General features: G+C 48.2%; 2 protein-coding genes across 2 annotated transcripts; both read left to right on the forward strand.

Annotated features, from left to right (window-relative positions):
- Positions 1-1,546: 1,546 nt before the first annotated feature.
- TMED4 (transmembrane p24 trafficking protein 4) lies at positions 1,547-3,172 on the forward strand (the record flags this gene model as incomplete). Its single annotated transcript, XM_084246939.1, has 5 exons — positions 1,547-1,646; positions 1,821-1,921; positions 2,078-2,203; positions 2,460-2,606; positions 3,023-3,172. Exons 1-5 carry the CDS (start codon positions 1,637-1,639, stop codon positions 3,170-3,172), a joined length of 534 nt encoding a protein of 177 aa, XP_084103065.1. The 5' UTR covers positions 1,547-1,636.
- A 4,679-nt stretch (positions 3,173-7,851) lies between these two features.
- On the forward strand, positions 7,852-17,879 carry DDX56 (DEAD-box helicase 56; the record flags this gene model as incomplete). The annotated part of the gene is made up of 14 exons (XM_084247740.1): positions 7,852-7,911; positions 8,022-8,183; positions 9,872-10,032; positions 10,154-10,324; positions 10,447-10,537; positions 11,428-11,672; positions 12,305-12,424; positions 13,045-13,158; positions 13,264-13,367; positions 14,979-15,052; positions 15,190-15,279; positions 15,897-16,002; positions 17,333-17,403; positions 17,802-17,879. 14 exons carry the CDS (start codon positions 7,852-7,854, stop codon positions 17,877-17,879), a joined length of 1,647 nt encoding a protein of 548 aa, XP_084103866.1.
- Between the last annotated feature and the right edge of the window lie 1,467 nt (positions 17,880-19,346).

Raw genomic sequence — 19,346 nt, forward strand, 5'->3', positions numbered from 1 at the left:
GAGAGGAAAAGTTTTGGGACTTGGGCAATTACATTACCTAAGGTAAGTTTTCTCTAGCAGTGAATGCAGTCTCTTTAAGATTAACCATAAATTAGGACAAATTTCATGGCACTCTATTATGGAAAAAATACAAAATTAAAATACCATTTCCAAGTAAAGTGAATCTCAGAATTTCTTCTTAGATAACTGACTTATTTTGTGTGTAGGGAAGGAAATGCACAAAACAGAAAAAGGAAGACTGTAAAGATACTAGTGTGTGTCAAAAGGACAAATGAGAAATGTTTTAGGAAACTGAACATTAAGGATTATTATGATGGATTGAAACACATTTTGATTTACTGTAAATCCTCCCTACTCGTTTACATAAGACATGAGACAAATATTAAATGACATGAAGATAGTCAAATCCAGAAAGTGGGGAATTATATTGGTCAAAGGATCCAGTTGCTTCAATTTGTAAATGGTGTCAATGAGTCCTAGGGCAAGTTAGGGTTAATTAGGCAGCTTCAGGGACAGTGCAGGCAAGAACTTTGGGAAAGTTAAAAAAAGCTTCTGAGATAAGGACAAAGAAATCCAGGAGGGCTAATGAGGGCAGTAAATTTTAAGGCTAATAAGGATGGTAAATTTTAAGCACTTGGACAGGGGCAGTGAAAGAAAGACTGTAAGAGCTGTAAAACTGGACAGAGCTGCCCAGGGAAGCACAGCCAGACAGAGAGAGCCAATCACAAAGAGGATGAAGAGATTTTAGAATAGAGGGAAAAAGGTTTAAATATGCCCTAGACACAGGCCCATTCGGCTTCCTTGCCCCTTCCTGGCCACCCGCCTGGGAGTCCCACTTTATTTCTGTTCCTTTTCTCCTCGATAAACCTTTTCTTTCTCTAAACAAATTAGCCTTTTCTTGCTTATCTGAGCGGCAGCGAAGTCCCTGCTGAGTCTTCCTGAGACACCAACACTCCGTGGTCCAGCTGGGACTCAGCGCGGCTGCTGCAGCCTAGGATCTGTTCCTGGCTGGGAGACTAGACCTGAAAATCTGAAATTACGGTATCATCAAAAACAAAACTGCTGGGGCTGGTTCCTGATGTCCACCCGCCGCCCCGGCATGTCACCCGACCCCACCTGCTCTTCTGCTAGGATAGGAAGTCAAAAGTAACGGTCACGTGCAGCGACGGCGGCCCTAACGTCACATCGCCCTGGAGCCCTATCAGAGCCCTATCAGAGCCCCTGAGGGGGTAGCGCGACACAACCTCCACCCTGCGGGTCAACGTTTCCAGATTGCCAGCGCGGGGCAGACGAACAATAAGCGTTCCCCGGAGGTAAAGGCCAAGGGAGAGAGGAGCACCTCTGCGCACGCGCACACACCGCAGGCGCGCGGCCTAGCCTGAGGACGTTAAGGACGCTGGCGGGCGTTTCCGCACATGCGCACTTTCAGCTCCGCCTGCTGCGTGGCCCGGGAGGCCGGCGCAGGCGCGCTCGACGGGGGCGCGCCATGGCAGGTGTCTGGGAGAGTCGGCTGCAGGTTATGGGGCAGCAGGTGCTGGTGTTGATCGTACTTTGCGTGACGGGAGCCCGGGGCCTCTACTTCCACATTGGCGAGACTGAGAAGCGCTGCTTCATTGAGGAAATCCCCGACGAGACCATGGTCATCGGTCAGGAGGGCGCGAGGGTGGAGAGGGCCCTGTGTGTTCCATGACGCACCCGTGTTCCCTACCCCGCCGGACCGCGACGACTGAGCCACGGCCGGAGCCCCCGGCAGTGGTGCGCTTCTGGGCTTGTGGGCCGTGCGGATAAGGCGGGTGGTGAGGATTTTGTATGCTTCACAGGGAACTACCGCACCCAGATGTGGGATAAGCAGAAGGAAGTCTTCCTGCCCTCGACCCCTGGTTTGGGCATGCACGTGGAGGTGAAAGACCCCGAAGGCAAGGTAGGCTCCTAATGGTAGTCTGAGCTGCCTCAGACTATGGCACAGGTGACTTGCAAACTGCTTCAACTGCCCTTCCATACAGCTCAGAGGATGTGAGCTCGAACCTGGAAGAGGTCAGAGTAGAGGTGTGACCTTTCACTGACCGCTGTGTTGCAGGTGGTGCTGTCCCGGCAGTATGGCTCCGAGGGCCGCTTCACCTTCACTTCGCACACTCCTGGTGACCATCAGATATGCCTGCACTCCAACTCTACCAGGATGGCTCTCTTTGCTGGTGGCAGATTGGTGAGATAGTTTTCTTTTTGGCCACAACTTGGAATCTCTTGCTTGGTTCCAAAGTTTTGATTTATGACTGAGCTCATTTGTGACACTTTGTGGTACAGTCGCATTTGGAGGACAGATGTTGCCCTTCTGCCCCACAGCCCAGGGACAAGAGTGGGTTGCATGGCCTCCAATGGTCAAGGTGCTTCACTACCCAGACACCATAATGTCACAGTGTTTCTGACCTATGGCTCTTGGCCTCAACCACATTTCCTTCTAGCGTGTTCACCTAGACATCCAGGTTGGGGAACATGCCAACAACTATCCTGAGATTGCTGCTAAGGATAAACTGACAGAACTGCAACTCCGAGCCCGCCAGTTGCTTGATCAGGTGGAACAGATCCAGAAGGAGCAGGATTACCAAAGGGTAAGAGCATCTCCCTGTACTTGGGATGGCAGTTGACTATTAAACTCACTACACCTGCTGGAAGTTCTGCTTGGGACTTTCCCTACTTGGGAGATGAGCTGTTCAGTGAATGGAATGGAGGGTTTCAGTCTAGGTGGATGCTTTTAAGCTCCATAGAATAAAGTGAACAGAGGACAGTTCACAGTCTAGAACTAGCTGTTGTCCGCTTTACATGGGATCTTGCTTGAAATGGTAGGAGCATGATTTCTATCCTAGCAGAGATGCTTGTGGAAAGATAGGACATCACTTCCTTAAGGCACTCCTAATGGTAGCTGAGGCAGTATCCCAGAAGGCATTTGTTTCCATAGTTGAGTAGTTACATAAGAGGGAGGGGCCTTATACCAGCCATTTAATCCTGGGTCCATTGTCTCATGCAGTATCGTGAAGAGCGCTTCCGTCTGACCAGCGAGAGCACCAACCAGAGGGTCCTGTGGTGGTCTATTGCTCAGACTGTCATCCTCATCGTCACTGGCATCTGGCAGATGCGTCACCTTAAGAGCTTCTTTGAGGCCAAGAAGCTGGTGTAGTGTCCTTTCTGTGTGACCCTTCCTTTTCATCTCAGTTGTTTGGTACTTTTCCCACCCAGTGCTTTAGCCATCTGGATTTCAAGGGGAGAAAAATGAGAAAAAAATTTAGGCCTCATTGGTTCCATGGCAACAAAACACTCAGATCAGTCACTTGTTCACACTGGTTCTCAAGGACATAGGACGTTGATCCAAACTTTCAGAGGTCTGTCCTGGGGTTTGTGAAGAGTTGGAACTGACCTTGAATAAGTCTTACAACTTTTGCCTTCATCCTATCACAAAATGAGCAAATGAAAATTCTCTCCGGTTCCTTTCACCTCTTTGGATCTGCTTATGCAGTTGGGGGCTAAAATAATTCACTGAGACTCCTCTCTTTGTTCCCCTGCCAGTCCTGGGTTTACTCAGTGACTTTGTGAATGTAAATAAGGGGCAGGTCTTGGCCCCAGAGGATTGAAATGTTTTTCTATATATTAGAACTATTTTTGGATAAATTATATATTTTCCTTCCTAGTTGAAGTGTTACTGCCTGTATATGACTAGTTGAAAATACAAATGCAGTCCACACATTTTTGGTCACTACAATGGCAGCTCTCAGGATTTCAGTGGGCTGTTGCCCAGAAAGTGGACATCACCTCTGCTCTCAAGGCTTCATCAGAGGGCTGAGCAGAGAATTTTCTGGAACATCTGTGATTTCCATCACACAGGGCCTCAGAGTAAGAGTGAGGTAGTAACAACACGAGGCAGCACCCTTACCTTCCCTCGTCCCTTAACCCTTATTTAAGCTGTGGTAAACGTTTTCTCCATGGGAACCAGATTTGGTTCTTTATACAGATTTTTTTTCCAGTGAAATAAAACATGTTGTAGTAACTGTGTTTGAAATTAAGTAAGAGGTTGTGGGTAGAGGTGAGGCACAAAGAGAAACAGGAGAAAGGCTCCTGGCCTAACTGCCTCTGGTTGACCCAGAGTAGACTGTACTATTTGGGCTTGTGTTACTAGGACCTGGCCTGACATTCTCTTGTGTGTGGGGACAAGCAGGATGGTTGTGCAGTCATTTAGAGGCTGATGAAGTAGACCCATCAACAAGGAATTGTGAGGAGATTAAGTACCTGTTTCTCTGGCTCCCAGAATCATAAATTCAAGCAGATTTTACTACACTTCCCTCCTGCCTTTCTGCTGTGTAAAGCTTAATAGGACTACTTGCCCATTCTTGACGTTTTGTTTCACGGTTTTACTTTTATTTAAAATACCTTTTTTCCTACTTATCTGACTTACAGAACTAAATTTTTCCCTTCTTGTTTTCCTCTTCATGTCCTATTCCATTCAATATATATCTATTTTTGTTTTAAAATACGTTAATTTAGTTTTTTTTTTTAATGAAGGCTGTTTAGTTTTTTTTTTTTAATAGAGGCATGTTTTATTTATTTATTTGTTTATTTGTTTGTTTTGTTTACACATGCACTGGGTACAGTCAGAAGCGCGGGAGGGTGAGAGAATTCACCAGAGCCAGAGCGGGGAGCAGAGCAGGCAGAAGGACCGAAGTACACTGCTGAGGGGAGCAGCGGGTGGCAGGAGAGGTCTGCGCGCCATGTGGGACCCTCCTCTAGTGGCCGGGGAGCAGCCGGGGATCGAACCGGCGCCGCAGAGGCCGCGGGCAGCTTCGCAACCCAGCGCTCAACCGCTGCGCCACCGGGGAGGCCCAAAATACGTTAATTTAGTTTCATAAGCTTGGTTGTTTAATATTTTTGTAAGCATTTAAAACTTTTACATACTCCTCATTTCTTATTCTGAATGGCTGTATAACAGTCTGGTGAGGTGAGATTTCAGATTTTGAAAGTTCCTAATTTTTTTCATGTTAGAATTAACACAGAATATCAGAACTAGTTTGGAACTAGTTTGCTATGTGGCCCTCTGGACTTGGGGAGTATGGGACATGTCAGGAAGGGGACACATTTCTGCTCCATGGCTATTACTAGAAATCTGGTCAGCAAAGCAGAGACCGGAGCCTGGGCTGTGGGAGAAAGGGACACTATAGATAGGAGCTGGAGCTGGCCTTACCAGGTATGTTTAGTAGATAATCAAGTGCATTCTGATTATGCTAATAGGTTATATGCATAGATTTCTTGTGAAATTTGATAGGAAGGGGTGGAATGCAGGCTAATGTGGGGATGCAGTACACCTTTATACTGATGGTGTAGTTGTGGTAGGGACGGGTACGTGATGGGCTGACAACTGGTGACTGGGAAAACAAGGATTTCCGTACAGGTGTGTAGTTTTCATAGACATAAAAGAAAGTTAAAACATTTTAGCTGTATCCAGGATACTCTTGGTGATTTTTCCCAAGTACCACCCAATTCCATTCTGAAATCTGCTTTTCTACACTTTATAACATCCTTACCAAAAAGTCTTCTACTACCTTACCACAGACCCCCCAAAAAATAAATAAATAAAGCCAGGGGCAGGAGGGACTATTTTATTTATCCCCTATAATCATCTGACCTACTCCCCCAACTCTCACTGGGTACCCAGTCTTCATTTTTTAGCTTCTATCTCACTTTACCATAGTGTGTGAACTGGGCCCACATCAGTGGATGTACAGGATGATCTGGGCAAATCCTCAACATAGATTCCTGGGCAGCATTCAGGTTCAGTCTGTGTGGTATGGCAGACAGAATAATGCTTCCCCCTCCAGCCCCACAAGATCCAGGTCCTAATCCCTGGAGCCTGTGAATGTTACCTAACATAGAAAAAGGGAATTAAGCTTGCTAATTAGATGATTTTAAAATAGGGAGACTGTCCCAGAGTAATAAAAGTGGACTAGAGAGGCAAAGAAGCTGTCAGAAAAGAGAGATGAGAACTCAACTCACCTTCTGCATTGATGTTGGAAGAAGCAGCCATGAGTCAAACTGGAAAGGCAAGAAACTGTCCATTTGGTTTCCAAAAGTGAGACCTGTGTTGTATTTCTACTCTACAGAATGTAAGGTAAAAAATTTGCATTTTGCACCACTAAGTTTACAGCAGCAGTAGGAGGCTAACATGGGTGGAGACCAAGAATCCTTATTTAAACCAAACTGCAGTAACTGATGGTAAGCCAGGTTTGGGAACCTCAGACAAACTACCTTCCTCCTCCTTGCTACTTATTCTTCCACCCCTCCTCCTTATACATTTCAATTGTTGTAGCCTGGCCTTTGCAATGCCTATGACCTTGATGGTAACAAACCCTCCTCACTGACCTCTGCAATATTCAGGTACACCCAGTGTCATTTGTTACTCTTGCTAGTTTGTTTTACCTGTTTTCACTGTGCTGCCTGCATGGCTGTTCCTGAAGGAAATTACCAGTGCACCGTATTGCTTGTGGTGGGTGGCGGTCAAGGCAGTACTGCACAGAGTAGACTTCACTGCACAAGGCAGGGGGTACAAGATGCACCCAGACAGAATCTGTTTTTAGGGAGCCACAGACGAATATCCAAACATTCATGTGTTTTGTAACTGGAAATAGTCTCAGTGATCATTATTAGGGTTTATTAGATAATCGAAGTTAGGATTCATACTGGGAAGCAGTCTGACAGACATTACTCTAAGAGTTGTTCCAATGAACACAAATTTGAATTTATACAGGTAGAAAATGAGTCTACCTTAATTTTTAAAAAATATTTATTTATGCATACAAGAACTGGGGTACAGGCCAGAGGTGCAAGAGGGTGTGAGGATTTACTGGAGACATAGTAGGGAACAGAACAGGCAGACTGACTGAAACACACTGCCGAGCGGAGTGGTGGGGGAGACAGGAGAGGCCTGCGCTGCCATGTGGGTAGCTTCCTGGCAGGCTGGGGATCGAACTTGTGTGCAGAGGCTGTGGATAGCTTCACAGTGCTGTGCTTAACCCCTTGCACCACCAGGGAGGCCCAGAATCAATTTTTGATAGGAGAGGCACTTGTTCTATTTTGTCCTCACTTAAACACAGGCTGATGCTAGAGGAAGGCAATGCAGGGTTTAATTTCATTATGCACTGTAGAGAAACAAAGGCTGGGTATCCAGTTAAATTTTCTTATCTTTTTTATCTGGCTTCTTGGTCACCTGTTGGTGTGAAAAGATGGAAAAGAATTCCTGCATAGACTACATGATGGAGCCTGTTGTCACTTCTAAGTCATGAGAATGACTTCGCTCTCCTACCAGCAAGAGGGGTGGGTATCCCCACAAAATTTTACATGTTTACAGTTGTGAATCTGAGTGTACTTAGTGTGAGCATATTATGAGGCCAAGGCTACTACTGAAAGGAGAGCTACGTGAAAGTTAAGCCCTAAATTTCGGGCAATCCATCAGTCAGGATGGGGGGGGGCCACACCCCGCCTCCACTTAATTCAGCTGTCGCCAATCACGCTATCCCTGCACTGCCCGCAATTCCGGGTGGTCAGTGCAGAACCACAAGGCGGGGTATGGGCACCCAAGCGGCCGGGAGACTGCGAAAGGCACCAGGGTCCCGGGCAACCTCCACGCAGCCGCCCCGCCGCCCGCCCACAGAACTCCAGCAGTCGCGCCGCCTTCAGAAGACAGGAAGTCCAGGCTCCTGCACTTCCGGAAAGCACAGCTCCCCCGACGCCGATTGGCTGCTGCTCTGACCCGCCGGCACGTTGTGGCGCACTTCCTGTCTCGCGCGCCTGGTGGCCCGGCGGAGCGGCGGCGGCATGGCGGACCCTGATGTGCTGGGATTCCAAGACATGGGGCTCGACCCCCGGCTCCTGCAGGTACCCGCTGGGTCGAGCAGCCCGGCCCATGGACCCCTTGGAGGGCAGGCTCGTCGGGGACGGGGGCGGGGTGGGCAGGGCGCCGCCTGAGCCCGCCTTGTCTTCCCTAGGCCGTCGCCGACCTGGGCTGGCAGCGCCCCACGCTGATTCAGGAGAAAGCCATCCCGCTGGCCCTGGAGGGGAAGGACCTCCTGGCGCGGGCCCGCACGGGTTCCGGGAAGACGGCAGCTTATGCCATTCCGATGCTGCAGCTGCTGCTCCAGAGGAAGGCGGTGGGTGCTGCTGCTCGCTGGGGAATTCGTGCCCCTCCCCTAATCTGGTCCAAGAACCAGGTCTTCTTTTGACTCTTACCGGGAAGGCTGGCCTGGAAGACCCGGGGCTGTGACTAACGCTCTGCACTGCTACTGGGTCCTCGGCACTCGTTTCTTTTCACTTTCCACTTTAAATAGGTGGGATCGCCCTCTTCTTCCCTCCCCCTCCCCCCACCCGCCTTATTTATAGAATTTCTGTGAAACTCCACCCCTATCATCCATACGTTTTAAATGTCTGGGGAAAGAATCCTCTGGTTTACTTTTGAGGTGGGTAGAAGTAAGTGGGGTTGGGGTCAGAACACAGCTAATTTGTACTTTTGGGTTGTTGGGGTTTTTTATGTTTATTATCTTAAGTTTGTTTCTGTTAACACCAAAAGCATGCTAGTTAATATATGTGAAAATGATACTAAACCAGATATAATAGCTACTATGTAACTTCTTTTTCACTGTGCTCCACAGGCTTCCTCCCACCACCACCACCATCCCTTGATACCCTTTTGACCTTTTCTGCGGTCTCCCTTGTTACTTAAGAAACATCACTGTGATTATGAATGTCTAAGCTTATAATTATTTTGCTTTGTCAATTCATCCATGTTTTATTCACACATATGAAAATGTCTTTTTTGTTTGTTTGTTATCTTTCTGACTTGCTTTACTACATATGATTCCCCCGAACTCCTTCTGTTTTGCTGTAAATGGTAACTGTTCATCTTTCCTTATGGCTGACAAGTATTGCATTATGTGGATAATAGTAAATCTTTATCCAATTCTTTTATTAGTAGGCACTAAGGTTGTTTCCAAGTCCCAGATACTGAAATAATGCAATAAACATCGTGGAGCCTGTAATTATTTGAGTTGATAGTTTCATGTTCTTCAGATAGATGCCCGGGAGTGGGCCTGCTAGGTCATACCGTATTTCCAGGTCATTTTCCAGAATGGCTGCATCAGTTTCCCATCTTAACAGTTCCTTTTCCTCTACATCCTTTCCAGCACTTGTTGGGCATCTTTTATAATATATGCCATTTTCATGAATGTGAAATACTATCTCATTGTCATTTTTAAAAATGTTAAATATTTCCTCACCTATGTGTTGGCCTTTTGGCTATCCTCTTTGGAGAGTTGTCTTCAGATCTGTTGCCATTTATTGCTTGGGTTGTTTGGGTTTTTTTTGTTGTTAAATTGAAAGAGGTTTTTTTTTGTGTGTGTGTCTTAAATATTAACTCCTTGTTGGTTGTATAATGTGTGGATATTTTCTCCCTTTCAGTAGATGTCTTTTTTTTTTTTTTAAGATTTATTTATTTATGCATATGAGAACTGGGGTACAGGCCAGAGGTGAGGGGGTGAGAGCGTTCACCAGAGACAGAGCAGGGTAACAGAATAGGCAGACTAACCAAAATACACTGTTGAGGGAAGCAGTGGGCGAGTCAGGAGAGGGCTGCTGCGCCATGTGGGCAGCTCCCTGGCAGGGGATCCAACTCGTGCTGCAGTGACTGCGGACAGCTTAATAGGTTGCGTCTTAATGCCTGCACCACCAGGGAGGCCCTCAGTAGATGTCTTTTTAAGTCACAAGATGGGGTCAGATTGCCTGGAAGAAGTAGAGAAAAGCAACAGGGGGCTACAATGATACAAAGTAATTCCTGTTTTTGCAGACAGGTCCTGTGATAGAACAAGCAGTGAGAGGTCTTGTTCTTGTGCCCACCAAAGAACTGGCACGACAGGCCCAGTCCATGATTCAGCAGCTAGCTGCCTACTGTGCTCGAGACATCCGGGTGGCCAATGTCTCAGCCGCTGAAGATTCAGCCTCTCAGAGGTAGGTGAAAGCAAGACTGCAGGGCAGTGAAGCTGCCCAGAAATGTGGGACTGGGTTTTTGTGTAGCTAAAAAGATGGCTGGTCCAGGTTGAGGTCCTACTACTGCTGCTTCTACTTGTAGAGCTGTGCTGATGGAGAAACCAGATGTGGTGGTAGGGACCCCATCTCGCATATTAAACCACTTGCAGCAAGACAATTTGAAACTGCGAGACTCCCTGGAGCTGCTGGTGGTAGATGAGGCTGATCTTCTTTTCTCCTTTGGCTTTGAGGAAGAACTCAAGAGTCTTCTCTGGTAAGGAAGAGGTATGTGTGGGTTGTGAATAGACTAAGGACTAGAGCCAGGTGGCCAGAGTTCAGCTGACATAATTAGAGATCCTTGGAGTTAGAGTCTGATGGGGCTCTGTTTCCTTTTAGCCACTTGCCCAGGATTTACCAGGCTTTTCTGATGTCAGCTACTTTTAACGAGGATGTGCAAGCACTCAAGGAACTGGTACTTCATAATCCGGTAAGGGCTCTATGGATGTGGAGCTGCTGACATGTGATACTCAAAGGAGTTGATCCTCTTTCTATTGTTTATTTTTTTATTTTTTTTTATAGAGGCATGTTTTTATTTATTTGTTTGTTTGTTTGTTTTGTTTATACATGCACTGGGTACAGTCAGAAGCGCGGGAGGGTGAGAGAATTCACCAGAGCCAGAGCGGGGAGCAGAGCAGGCAGAAGGACCGAAGCACACTGCTGAGGGGAGCAGCGGGCAGCAGGAGAGGTCTGCGCGCTATGCGGGACCCTCCTCCGGTGGCCGGGGAGCAGCTGGGGATTGAACCGGCGCCGCAGAGGCCGTGGGCAGCTTCACAACCCAGTGCTCAACCGCTGCGCCACCGGGGAGACCCGATCCTCTCTCTAAAGGAACCCTTTGGGGTTCTGGGAGGGGCGTGGGGGGATTGTTATTTAGCATCCCAGATTCTGAGCCAGTGGAAGCCATTAGTCACTAGTGCTCCAATCTAAAGTAACCACTTTGTTCCAGATGTTCTCTGTAGGGTTTCATATTTTTCCCAATGGCCAGAGCAAGGACTGCTCTTCAAAGGGCAGAAAGGCTGCCTCTGCAGTAGGAACAAGGTTCTCACCTTATGTTAATTTTAGAAAGGTTGTGGCTGTAGGACTTTCCTCCTCAGTATAGTCATTTATTGCCTGTTTCCTCTTTGTTCTGTGCCCCAAATGATTTATGTGTAGTTTCACGGCATCTGTATATACTGTAGCAGTTAGAGTGCTTTGAATTCTTACATTACACGTTGGAAGGACCCCAGGGTTTCTTGCATTATCATGTTTCCACTGTGGTTGCCAAGCCAGTGGCTTGCATTTCCGTCTCCTTTTCTGACCACAGATTCTATCTTCCTCCAGGTTACTCTCAAGTTACAGGAATCCCAACTTCCAGGACCAGACCAGTTACAGCAATTTCAGATTGTTTGTGATACGGAAGAAGATAAATTTTTGTTGTTGTATGCCCTGCTCAAGTTATCCTTGATTCGGGGCAAGTCTTTGCTGTTTGTCAACACTCTGGAGCGGAGTTACCGTCTGCGTTTGTTCCTGGAGCAGTTTAGTATTCCCACCTGTGTGCTCAATGGAGAACTCCCACTGCACTCCAGGTTTGCCTCTTCAATGTCTTGGTTGAGAGAAGTAGAAGATGGAATTACAAAAGGAAGGTTCATTTTCTGTTTCTGTTCCTTAGCATTTAGTAGAGGGAGGGTCCCCTCTACTAAGCCTAGAATGCTACCATAGCATTTGACTGGTATTCATTGACTGGTATTCATTTACTTACTCATTTTTTAACTCTGAACTAGCTACTATTTCATTTCTCCCTGAGGAAATGGAGGCAAGAAGGTTAGGTAGGGAAATAATTTTTTTTAAAAGATTTATTTATTTATTTATGCATGCATGCATAGAAGGACTGAGGTGTGGTTGAGAAGATTCACCAGAGACAGAGTGGGAAGTAGAAAAGGCAGATTTACTGAAATACACTGCTGAGGGGAACAGCGGGCAAAACAGAAGAAATTTACTGGGCCATGTGGTGAGCTTCCTGGCTGGAGATCAAACTCAGGCCACAGTGGTGATAGCATGATAGTGCTAAGACTTAACTCCTATGCCACCCAGGAGGCCCCAGGGAAATAATTTAAGAAGAGAGAAAAGTACAAAAGATGGTTTCTGTGGTGGTGAGGTGGGAGAGGGGCCTCCAACTTGCTTGTTGGAACTAATTTTCCTTTCTGCCTCTGTGCCACAGGTGCCACATCATCTCACAATTCAATCAAGGCTTCTATGACTGTGTCATAGCAACTGATACCGAAGTCCTGGGCACCCTTGTCAAGGGCAAGCGAAGGGGCAAAGGGTCCAAAAAGGACAAGTAAGTTTATATTTCTGTCCAGCCCTCCCTAGAGAAACTTGATTTTCAGCCTTTTAGATGATGGAAACCAGAATGCCTGAGCATGGAACCAGATATTCCAGGCCAGATTGGCAGCAAAATCCATAGAGACCCACAGGCCCTGATTTGGCTGCCTAGGTGTGGAGAAGGGGAGTGAAGGGCTCATTTGTTCTATGGGCATCACGAAGGATGAGGCTGCTAGGGATCTAGTGCACTGTCCTGTAAGGGAAGATACCCAGCTTCTACTAGTTATGCAACTGTGACTTGTGGAGAGATATTTCTAGGGTGAGGGAAGACCCCAGTCTCTGCCTGATAGGCCAGTTGACCCAGGGGCGCTTCTCAGAGGACCCTGGGGGTCAGTGAGTACTGCTCTTGCCCCAGAGCTGAGGTTGGCGCAAGGGTTTGGCCAAATGTCAAAGCTCCGGCCTCCCCTACCACCCAAAACCTCTGGAGTAGTTCTCACCCTGCAGAATCTTACATGTGTCAGAGTTTTGTGGTTTCATACAAGGCTCTGTTTAGAGCTCTTGGTGATCAAATAAACATGAGAACATCTACCTGCAGGAGAGAAAGGGTCTGTCTGATGGTAGGGTGTTTCCCTGCAGGGCTGCTGATCCAGAGGCAGGTGTGGCCCGTGGCATAGACTTCCATTATGTTAGTGCCGTGCTCAACTTTGATCTACCCCCAACCCCTGAAGCCTACATACATCGAGCTGGCAGGTAGGAGAGCTGGGGTGTGGTGGGCCAATCATCTGGATCAGGGGCTTGGGAGGGGACCCTGAAGGACTCTGGCAACAGACACAGATGGGTTGTCTCTGCTTGCAGGACAGCACGTGCCAACAACCCAGGCACAGTCCTGACTTTTGTACTGCCTACAGAGCAGTCCCACCTGAGTAAGATCGAGGAATTTCTTGGTGGTTTCAGTGGAGGTAAGTGCCTAATTCACTTTGGCCTAGGCCAGGCCAAGCTTTTGTCATGACACCTTGAACTAGTGCTGGTGATGGCAACAGGGACTCTGGTATAACCAATAGCCACCCACTTGCTCTCATCACCATGTGCTGCATCCCACTCTTCATCCTTGTTGTGCTCTGGGTGGTAGCCACTGTTTCCCTTCACAGATGAGCAAGTGGGATCCAGAGTTGTCAGGTAATTACCTAAAATCATATTATCTGGCTCAGGAAACAGAAGGGTTGAAGGAGAAGGGGTGGTTATGGGAGATGGGGAAGGGATTGGTGCTATCTGAGGAGATGGCCCTAAGAGGGGACTGCTTGAGTGGATGCTTTACCAACTGAATAGCAAAGCACTGGTGCCTTCCAGAGGTGAAGCCAAACTCTAGCAGTATAGCTATGGTAGCATTCTAGGCTTAAGAAGAGGACAGTGGGGCCTCCCTGGTGGTGCAGGGGATTAGGTCTCAGCACTATGAAGCAATCCATAGCCACTGCAGCACAAGTTTGATCCCTGGCTGGCAAGCTGGCCCACATGGCACACCAGACCTCTCCTGTCTTGCCCGCTGCTCTCCTCAGCAGTGTACTTCTGTCAGTCTGCCTGTTCTGCTCCCCACTCTGTCTCTGGTGAATCCTCCCCGCCCCCGCCCCCCCCCCACCCGCACCTGTGGCCTGCACCCAGCTCTTGTATGCATAAATAAATAAATCCCTTTTTAAAAAAAAGAGGACAGTGGAGGAGTGCTAGGTGGTTATGGAGAGAGGATTCATACAGGGATTTTTCAGGGGACCTGACTCTTGTCCTTGGTGGGGGACTGGATAAGGACACTTCAGCCTTTGGATTCTGTGTAGAAGGTGGCCCAGAGACACCACTGACTGGGGAGATGGGAGAAGTCTCTATGCCCTAATTCTCTTTCTCTCTTTTTTTAAAGATTTATTTATGCATACAGGAACTGGGGTACAGGCTAGAGGTGTTGGGGGTGAGAGGATTCACCAGAGACAGTGGGGAGCACAACAGGCAGATGTACTGAAATACACTGCTGAGGGGAGCAGCAGGTGAGTCAGGAGAGGTCTGCTGTGCCATGTGGATAGTTCCCTGGCCAGGGATGAACTCGTGCTGCAGTGGCTGCGGCTAGCTTCATAGGTTGCGTCTTAACCCATTGCACCACCAGGGAGGCCCTCTATGTCCTAATTTTCTTATTTGGAGTGGGTGATACCTATCCTCACATTGTCATTTGTTGTATTGGATAATCTTTTACACCGCTTAACCTTAGGGACAGTGCTTAGAACAGTTACTGACTTGAGGCGCTGGTGCTTCTCCCCCTCCTGTGGTGGTTGTCATGGGGTCCCTTTGTGGCCAGAGTGGCCTTAAGGGAGGAGTGTAGTCAGGTGGTCAGGTCCTGAGGCTCAGGGACATGAGGACAACAATACATTGTCCATGGCATTGTGGAGAACCCCTTGAGAGCACTCCATGATAATCAAGTGTTTGGCTACATGTGAGACATCAGTCCGGGGGACTTGGGGGAAGGTAGGGGAGTTCTCTAGCACACCCTGTCTTGAACCTTAGTCTGTGAGACCCTCCTTGCTGCTTCTCCACAGAGGACAGGGTGCCAATCCTGCTTCCCTACCAGTTCCGCATGGAGGAGATCGAGGGCTTCCGTTATCGCTGCAGGGTGAGCAGGACACAGGGGCAGGGATTGGTGGGGATTCTTCTAGGACCCCAGGGTTGGACCCTTGCTGTGCACATCTAGCTAGGTATAAGGGAGAATTCGGGCAGCCTCCTTTCTTGATTTTCAGTGTCTACCTCCAGGATGCCATGCGGTCAGTGACTAAACAAGCCATTCGAGAGGCAAGATTGAAGGAGATCAAAGAGGAACTTCTGCACTCAGAGAAGCTCAAGGTGAGGGGGGAGGGCCAAGGGGAAAACTTTAGAGCTTCTCTCTTCTTGAGGATTGACGGAGTGTTGAGTGGAGAGGGACAGCAAGTGGGAAGGAATCAGGCCAAGAGCAATTGAAGGAAGCCAGCATGTTTTTATTTTGGAAGGTGAATGGGTGCTGTCTCTGGTAGACAGTTGTGATGTCCAGCAGGGTTACAGCTTCTGTATTTCCTTGATATAATTGTGAATACACGTAATCACACATGTCCAAGTTTGACACAGCATTATTACCCAAAGGTAGGGATGTGCTAAACACGCTTAGAATGAGGATAGACAAAGGAACACGGAAGTTGTGTGTGATGCAGAACAGTCTCCAGGATGACGCGAAATGAGGAAGGGTATGGTGTGCTACTGTGCCTCACAGAAAGGCGAGAGTGAACCAGAGCCGGTCTCGCTACCTGTGCTGGGCACCCACAGGGGAGCAAGCCAGCATCAATAGCTGACTCTGGCTAGAAGTGCCTGTGGACAAAGATGTAGAAAAACCTCCTGCCTCTTACCTTCTAAAACACATTTAAATGCTCCCTTGTGAAGTTACAAAAGAGACACTGACCCTACAGTGCTGGCATCTCTTTCCCTATCAGACATATTTCGAAGATAACCCCAGGGACCTACAACTGCTTCGACATGACCTGCCCTTGCACCCCGCGGTGGTGAAGCCTCACCTGGGCCATGTCCCTGACTACCTGGGTGAGTGTGGGCTTAAGAGCCTGGTCTTTGTTCCTCAGCTTCACACACTAATGGAAATGTAAGCCCTCACTTAAGCTTGTCTGTGAGTCCCACTGGCTAAGTGTTGCTATCTTCCTCATGGAGATGAGGAAACTGAAATAGCATAGAGACGGCCATTGTCTCACTTGGTGGCAGATGCAGCATTTAAGGCCAGGTGGTCTTGTTCCAGAGCCTGACCCAGTGAAAGAATGAACCAATAATTGGTCAGGCAGCCACCGTGAATGGAAGGGTGGGCTGGCATAGGGGTGGTAGAGGCTCAAGGGAACCAGTGCTACCTGTGCTGGAGGAGACGAATCAGCAATCAGGTGGTGCTGCAGTGGGTGGCTAGAGTCTAGAACAGTGGGCAGGGAGAGAGAATGCCACTCTCCCAGAGCCTTATGGGAAGAACAGGGCGGGGGTGGGGAAGATTTTGGGGGGTAGAGAACAGTCAGTCATGGAACCAACTCGTTTCTGTGATGCTGATAAGGCTGAAGTCTGAGAGAGGTTCCCTGGTATCATGTTCCCTTTATGTATCCTTTATGCCACACCACTGGGTGGCAGCATCTTTTATGAACACCTGTGACTTTCATGTTGGAGATGCTTAAAATTGATTAAGGGAAAAGAGTGAGGAGGGCCCCCTTTCTGCAATGTCTCTGAGGAATGGGAGTGATCCAGCGGGTATGGTGGGAGACACTTGAATTAAATGAGAAGGATCCCAAATAGATGGGGTAATTAAAAATGTCAGAGCGAGTGGTCAGGTTTCCCAGTGACTGAATGTCGGAGACACCAGCTGGGGTCCTGGTGTCCTGGGAGAGGAGCGAGGGAGTCAGATATGGGGGGAGGGTCATTTTTTCTGTCAAATAGGAGCAAAGTTGCCTACCAAGAACCTGTGGCTGGTTGTCCCACGAAGTCAGGGTGAGGTAGAAGCATGCATTGGGCGTTTGGAGGCTTGTTGGGATCCAGTGTGACCTGATAGATAAATTTGTAGTGGTATGCAACATATGAAGAAATTACACAGGCTTTTTCTGTTTTACCTGTATCTTTCTTTAAAATGTATATATTTTTCTTCTATTACATGCTTATGGCAATAAACTTGAATACTATAAAAGTGTGATTTATACTAAGTCCCCATAGTCCCACCTGTGGGACTATGTCTTTTGTGTCTGTGATAAATAGTTGTGTGCTTATTAGTACTTTAAATATGGAACTGGAGTGCTGGCACTGGGGTCAGAACTGGAGCACTTGCTGGGATCTCAGAATGAGGAAAGGGGTTGGGAGACACGCTGCTCCTGATAGCAGATGTCTTTTCTAGTTCCTCCCACTCTGCGAGGCCTTGTCAACCCTCATAAGAAACGGAGAAAGCTGTCCTCGAAGAAGACCAAGGTGGGTCCTCTAGGGGTCTTGACAACAGCTACCAAAGGATCCCCTTCCATCTTGTCCCTGGAAGGAACAAGGAATGTGCATGCACTGGGAATGTGCATGCACCTTGCCCTTGGGAGGGACGAGAGAGGCCCTTGGAACTGGCCTCCGAACTCTTGGCTGCTTGTCCAAGCTAGAGTTGTCCAAGCTCCTTTTGTGCTCACAGATGACTTTGAGAGCAAAAGAGGACCTGCTTTTTTCCCCATTGCTGTGGGCTGGGAAGATGGGGGCTTGGAGGGCTGCCCTATATGATAACCTCAGTAGGACTTTACCAAGTAACACCACCCAATTCCTGTAGCTATTTCAGTTTGGGCAGATAGATATCCAGTTCCTCGAACTAATTTGAGATTTTGCTCTTATAGAAGATGAAGACCCAGAACCCACTGCGTAGTTTCAAGCACAGAGGAGAGAAACCCAGAGCCCTGGGGAATCCTTCCTGAGGCCATCTGGGCAGCCTCAGCTGTGTTCCCAGACCTTCCCCAGGGCTGTGCGTACAGAGTGTGAAGCAGGATTCTCACTCCTGGAGCTGTATTCCTACGCTGACTGGATTGCCTTTGCGACAGGCAGAGCTGTGATCCTCATATTTATGCCTCTACACGCTGCCATTTTGTCCCTTAACAACAGAATAAAGATTCCAGGTGCCCTGCTTTGTGCTTCCCGCATATAGGAAGTTGCTGTCACCAGTATCTTGGGAATTTGGAAACAGCTTCCAGGGGGCAGGGACAGGCTTTGCCTGCTGCGTGTAGTGCCTCCTTGGCTGGCAGACATCGGCTATGCCACATCATGGGGCCTTTGGACCCTGGGAAACACCCACTTTCCACCATTGTCTGGCTGAGCCCATAGTCACTCCAATGGCTCTACTGTCAGATCAGGCTGGCTGACTAACCAGCCTGGCCTCCCTCCCCTGTGGTTTAGAAACAGTGTTCAGCCTGTAGGGAAAATGTACCTTACTGCCTACACCTCTCTCTCCAAATACAGCCCGCTGTAAATTTAGCCTCTTGGCTTTTCAGGGGCAGCCAGCTAGGGCCATTTCCAGAATTGTTCCTGTCAGCATACCTATGCATGTTTTTTTTTTTTTTTAATAAGATTTATTTATTTTTATACAAAAATTGGGGTACCGGCCAGAGATATTGGAGGGGGGGTGAGAGGATTCACCAGAGGCAGAGCAGGGAACAGAACAGGCAGACGGACCAAAGTACAGTGCTGAGGGGAGCAGCGAGTGAGACAGGAGAGGTCTGTCCCACCATGTGGGTTTCTCCCTGGCCTGCCGGGAATTGAACTCATGCTGCAGTGGCTGTGGATTGCTCCACAGTTTGTGTCTTAACCTCTGCGCCACTAGGGAGGCCCCACCTATGCATGTTTTAAGGCACATGATGGGCTGATGTACACACATTATGCCTTTGTTCCTTGCTCAGCTGCTGGGCCTCAAATAAGAGGGTCCCAGCCTGTAATCTGGGCTTCCCAATTTCTGTTACTGTTGGAGGAGAGAAGGGGTCTTGACAACACTTGGTACTCTTGGTTGCCTCTACTGATCAGTCTTACTGTCACCAGTTTATCAGACCTTACTTGGCCTGGCCTGCCCTAGCCAGGTGAAGAGAACTGGGTGAGAGGAGGCAGAGGTGGGAGGAAGCTGGAAAGCCTCAGTATTTTAGAAAATGCAGCTGTCAGCATAATGGGTCTGCTGGGAATTGGACCTCTGGTTATTTGTAAGGCATAGGGCTTGAGATTGTTAGGACCTTGGATTTGGAGTCTCTATTACCTTCTTTTGCTAATTTCCAAGTATTGCCAGGGAGCCAACTGTGTTAAGGGGACAGTATTTGGGGATTATCAGAGAGTGGTGCTAATCTGCAGCCAGTAAAACAAAAAAGTCCTGCAGGGCCTCCCTGGTGGCACAGTGGTTGAGCGCT

This window comes from Talpa europaea, assembly GCF_964194135.1.
Source record: "Talpa europaea genome assembly, chromosome: 11".
Lineage (NCBI taxonomy): Eukaryota > Metazoa > Chordata > Mammalia > Eulipotyphla > Talpidae > Talpa > Talpa europaea.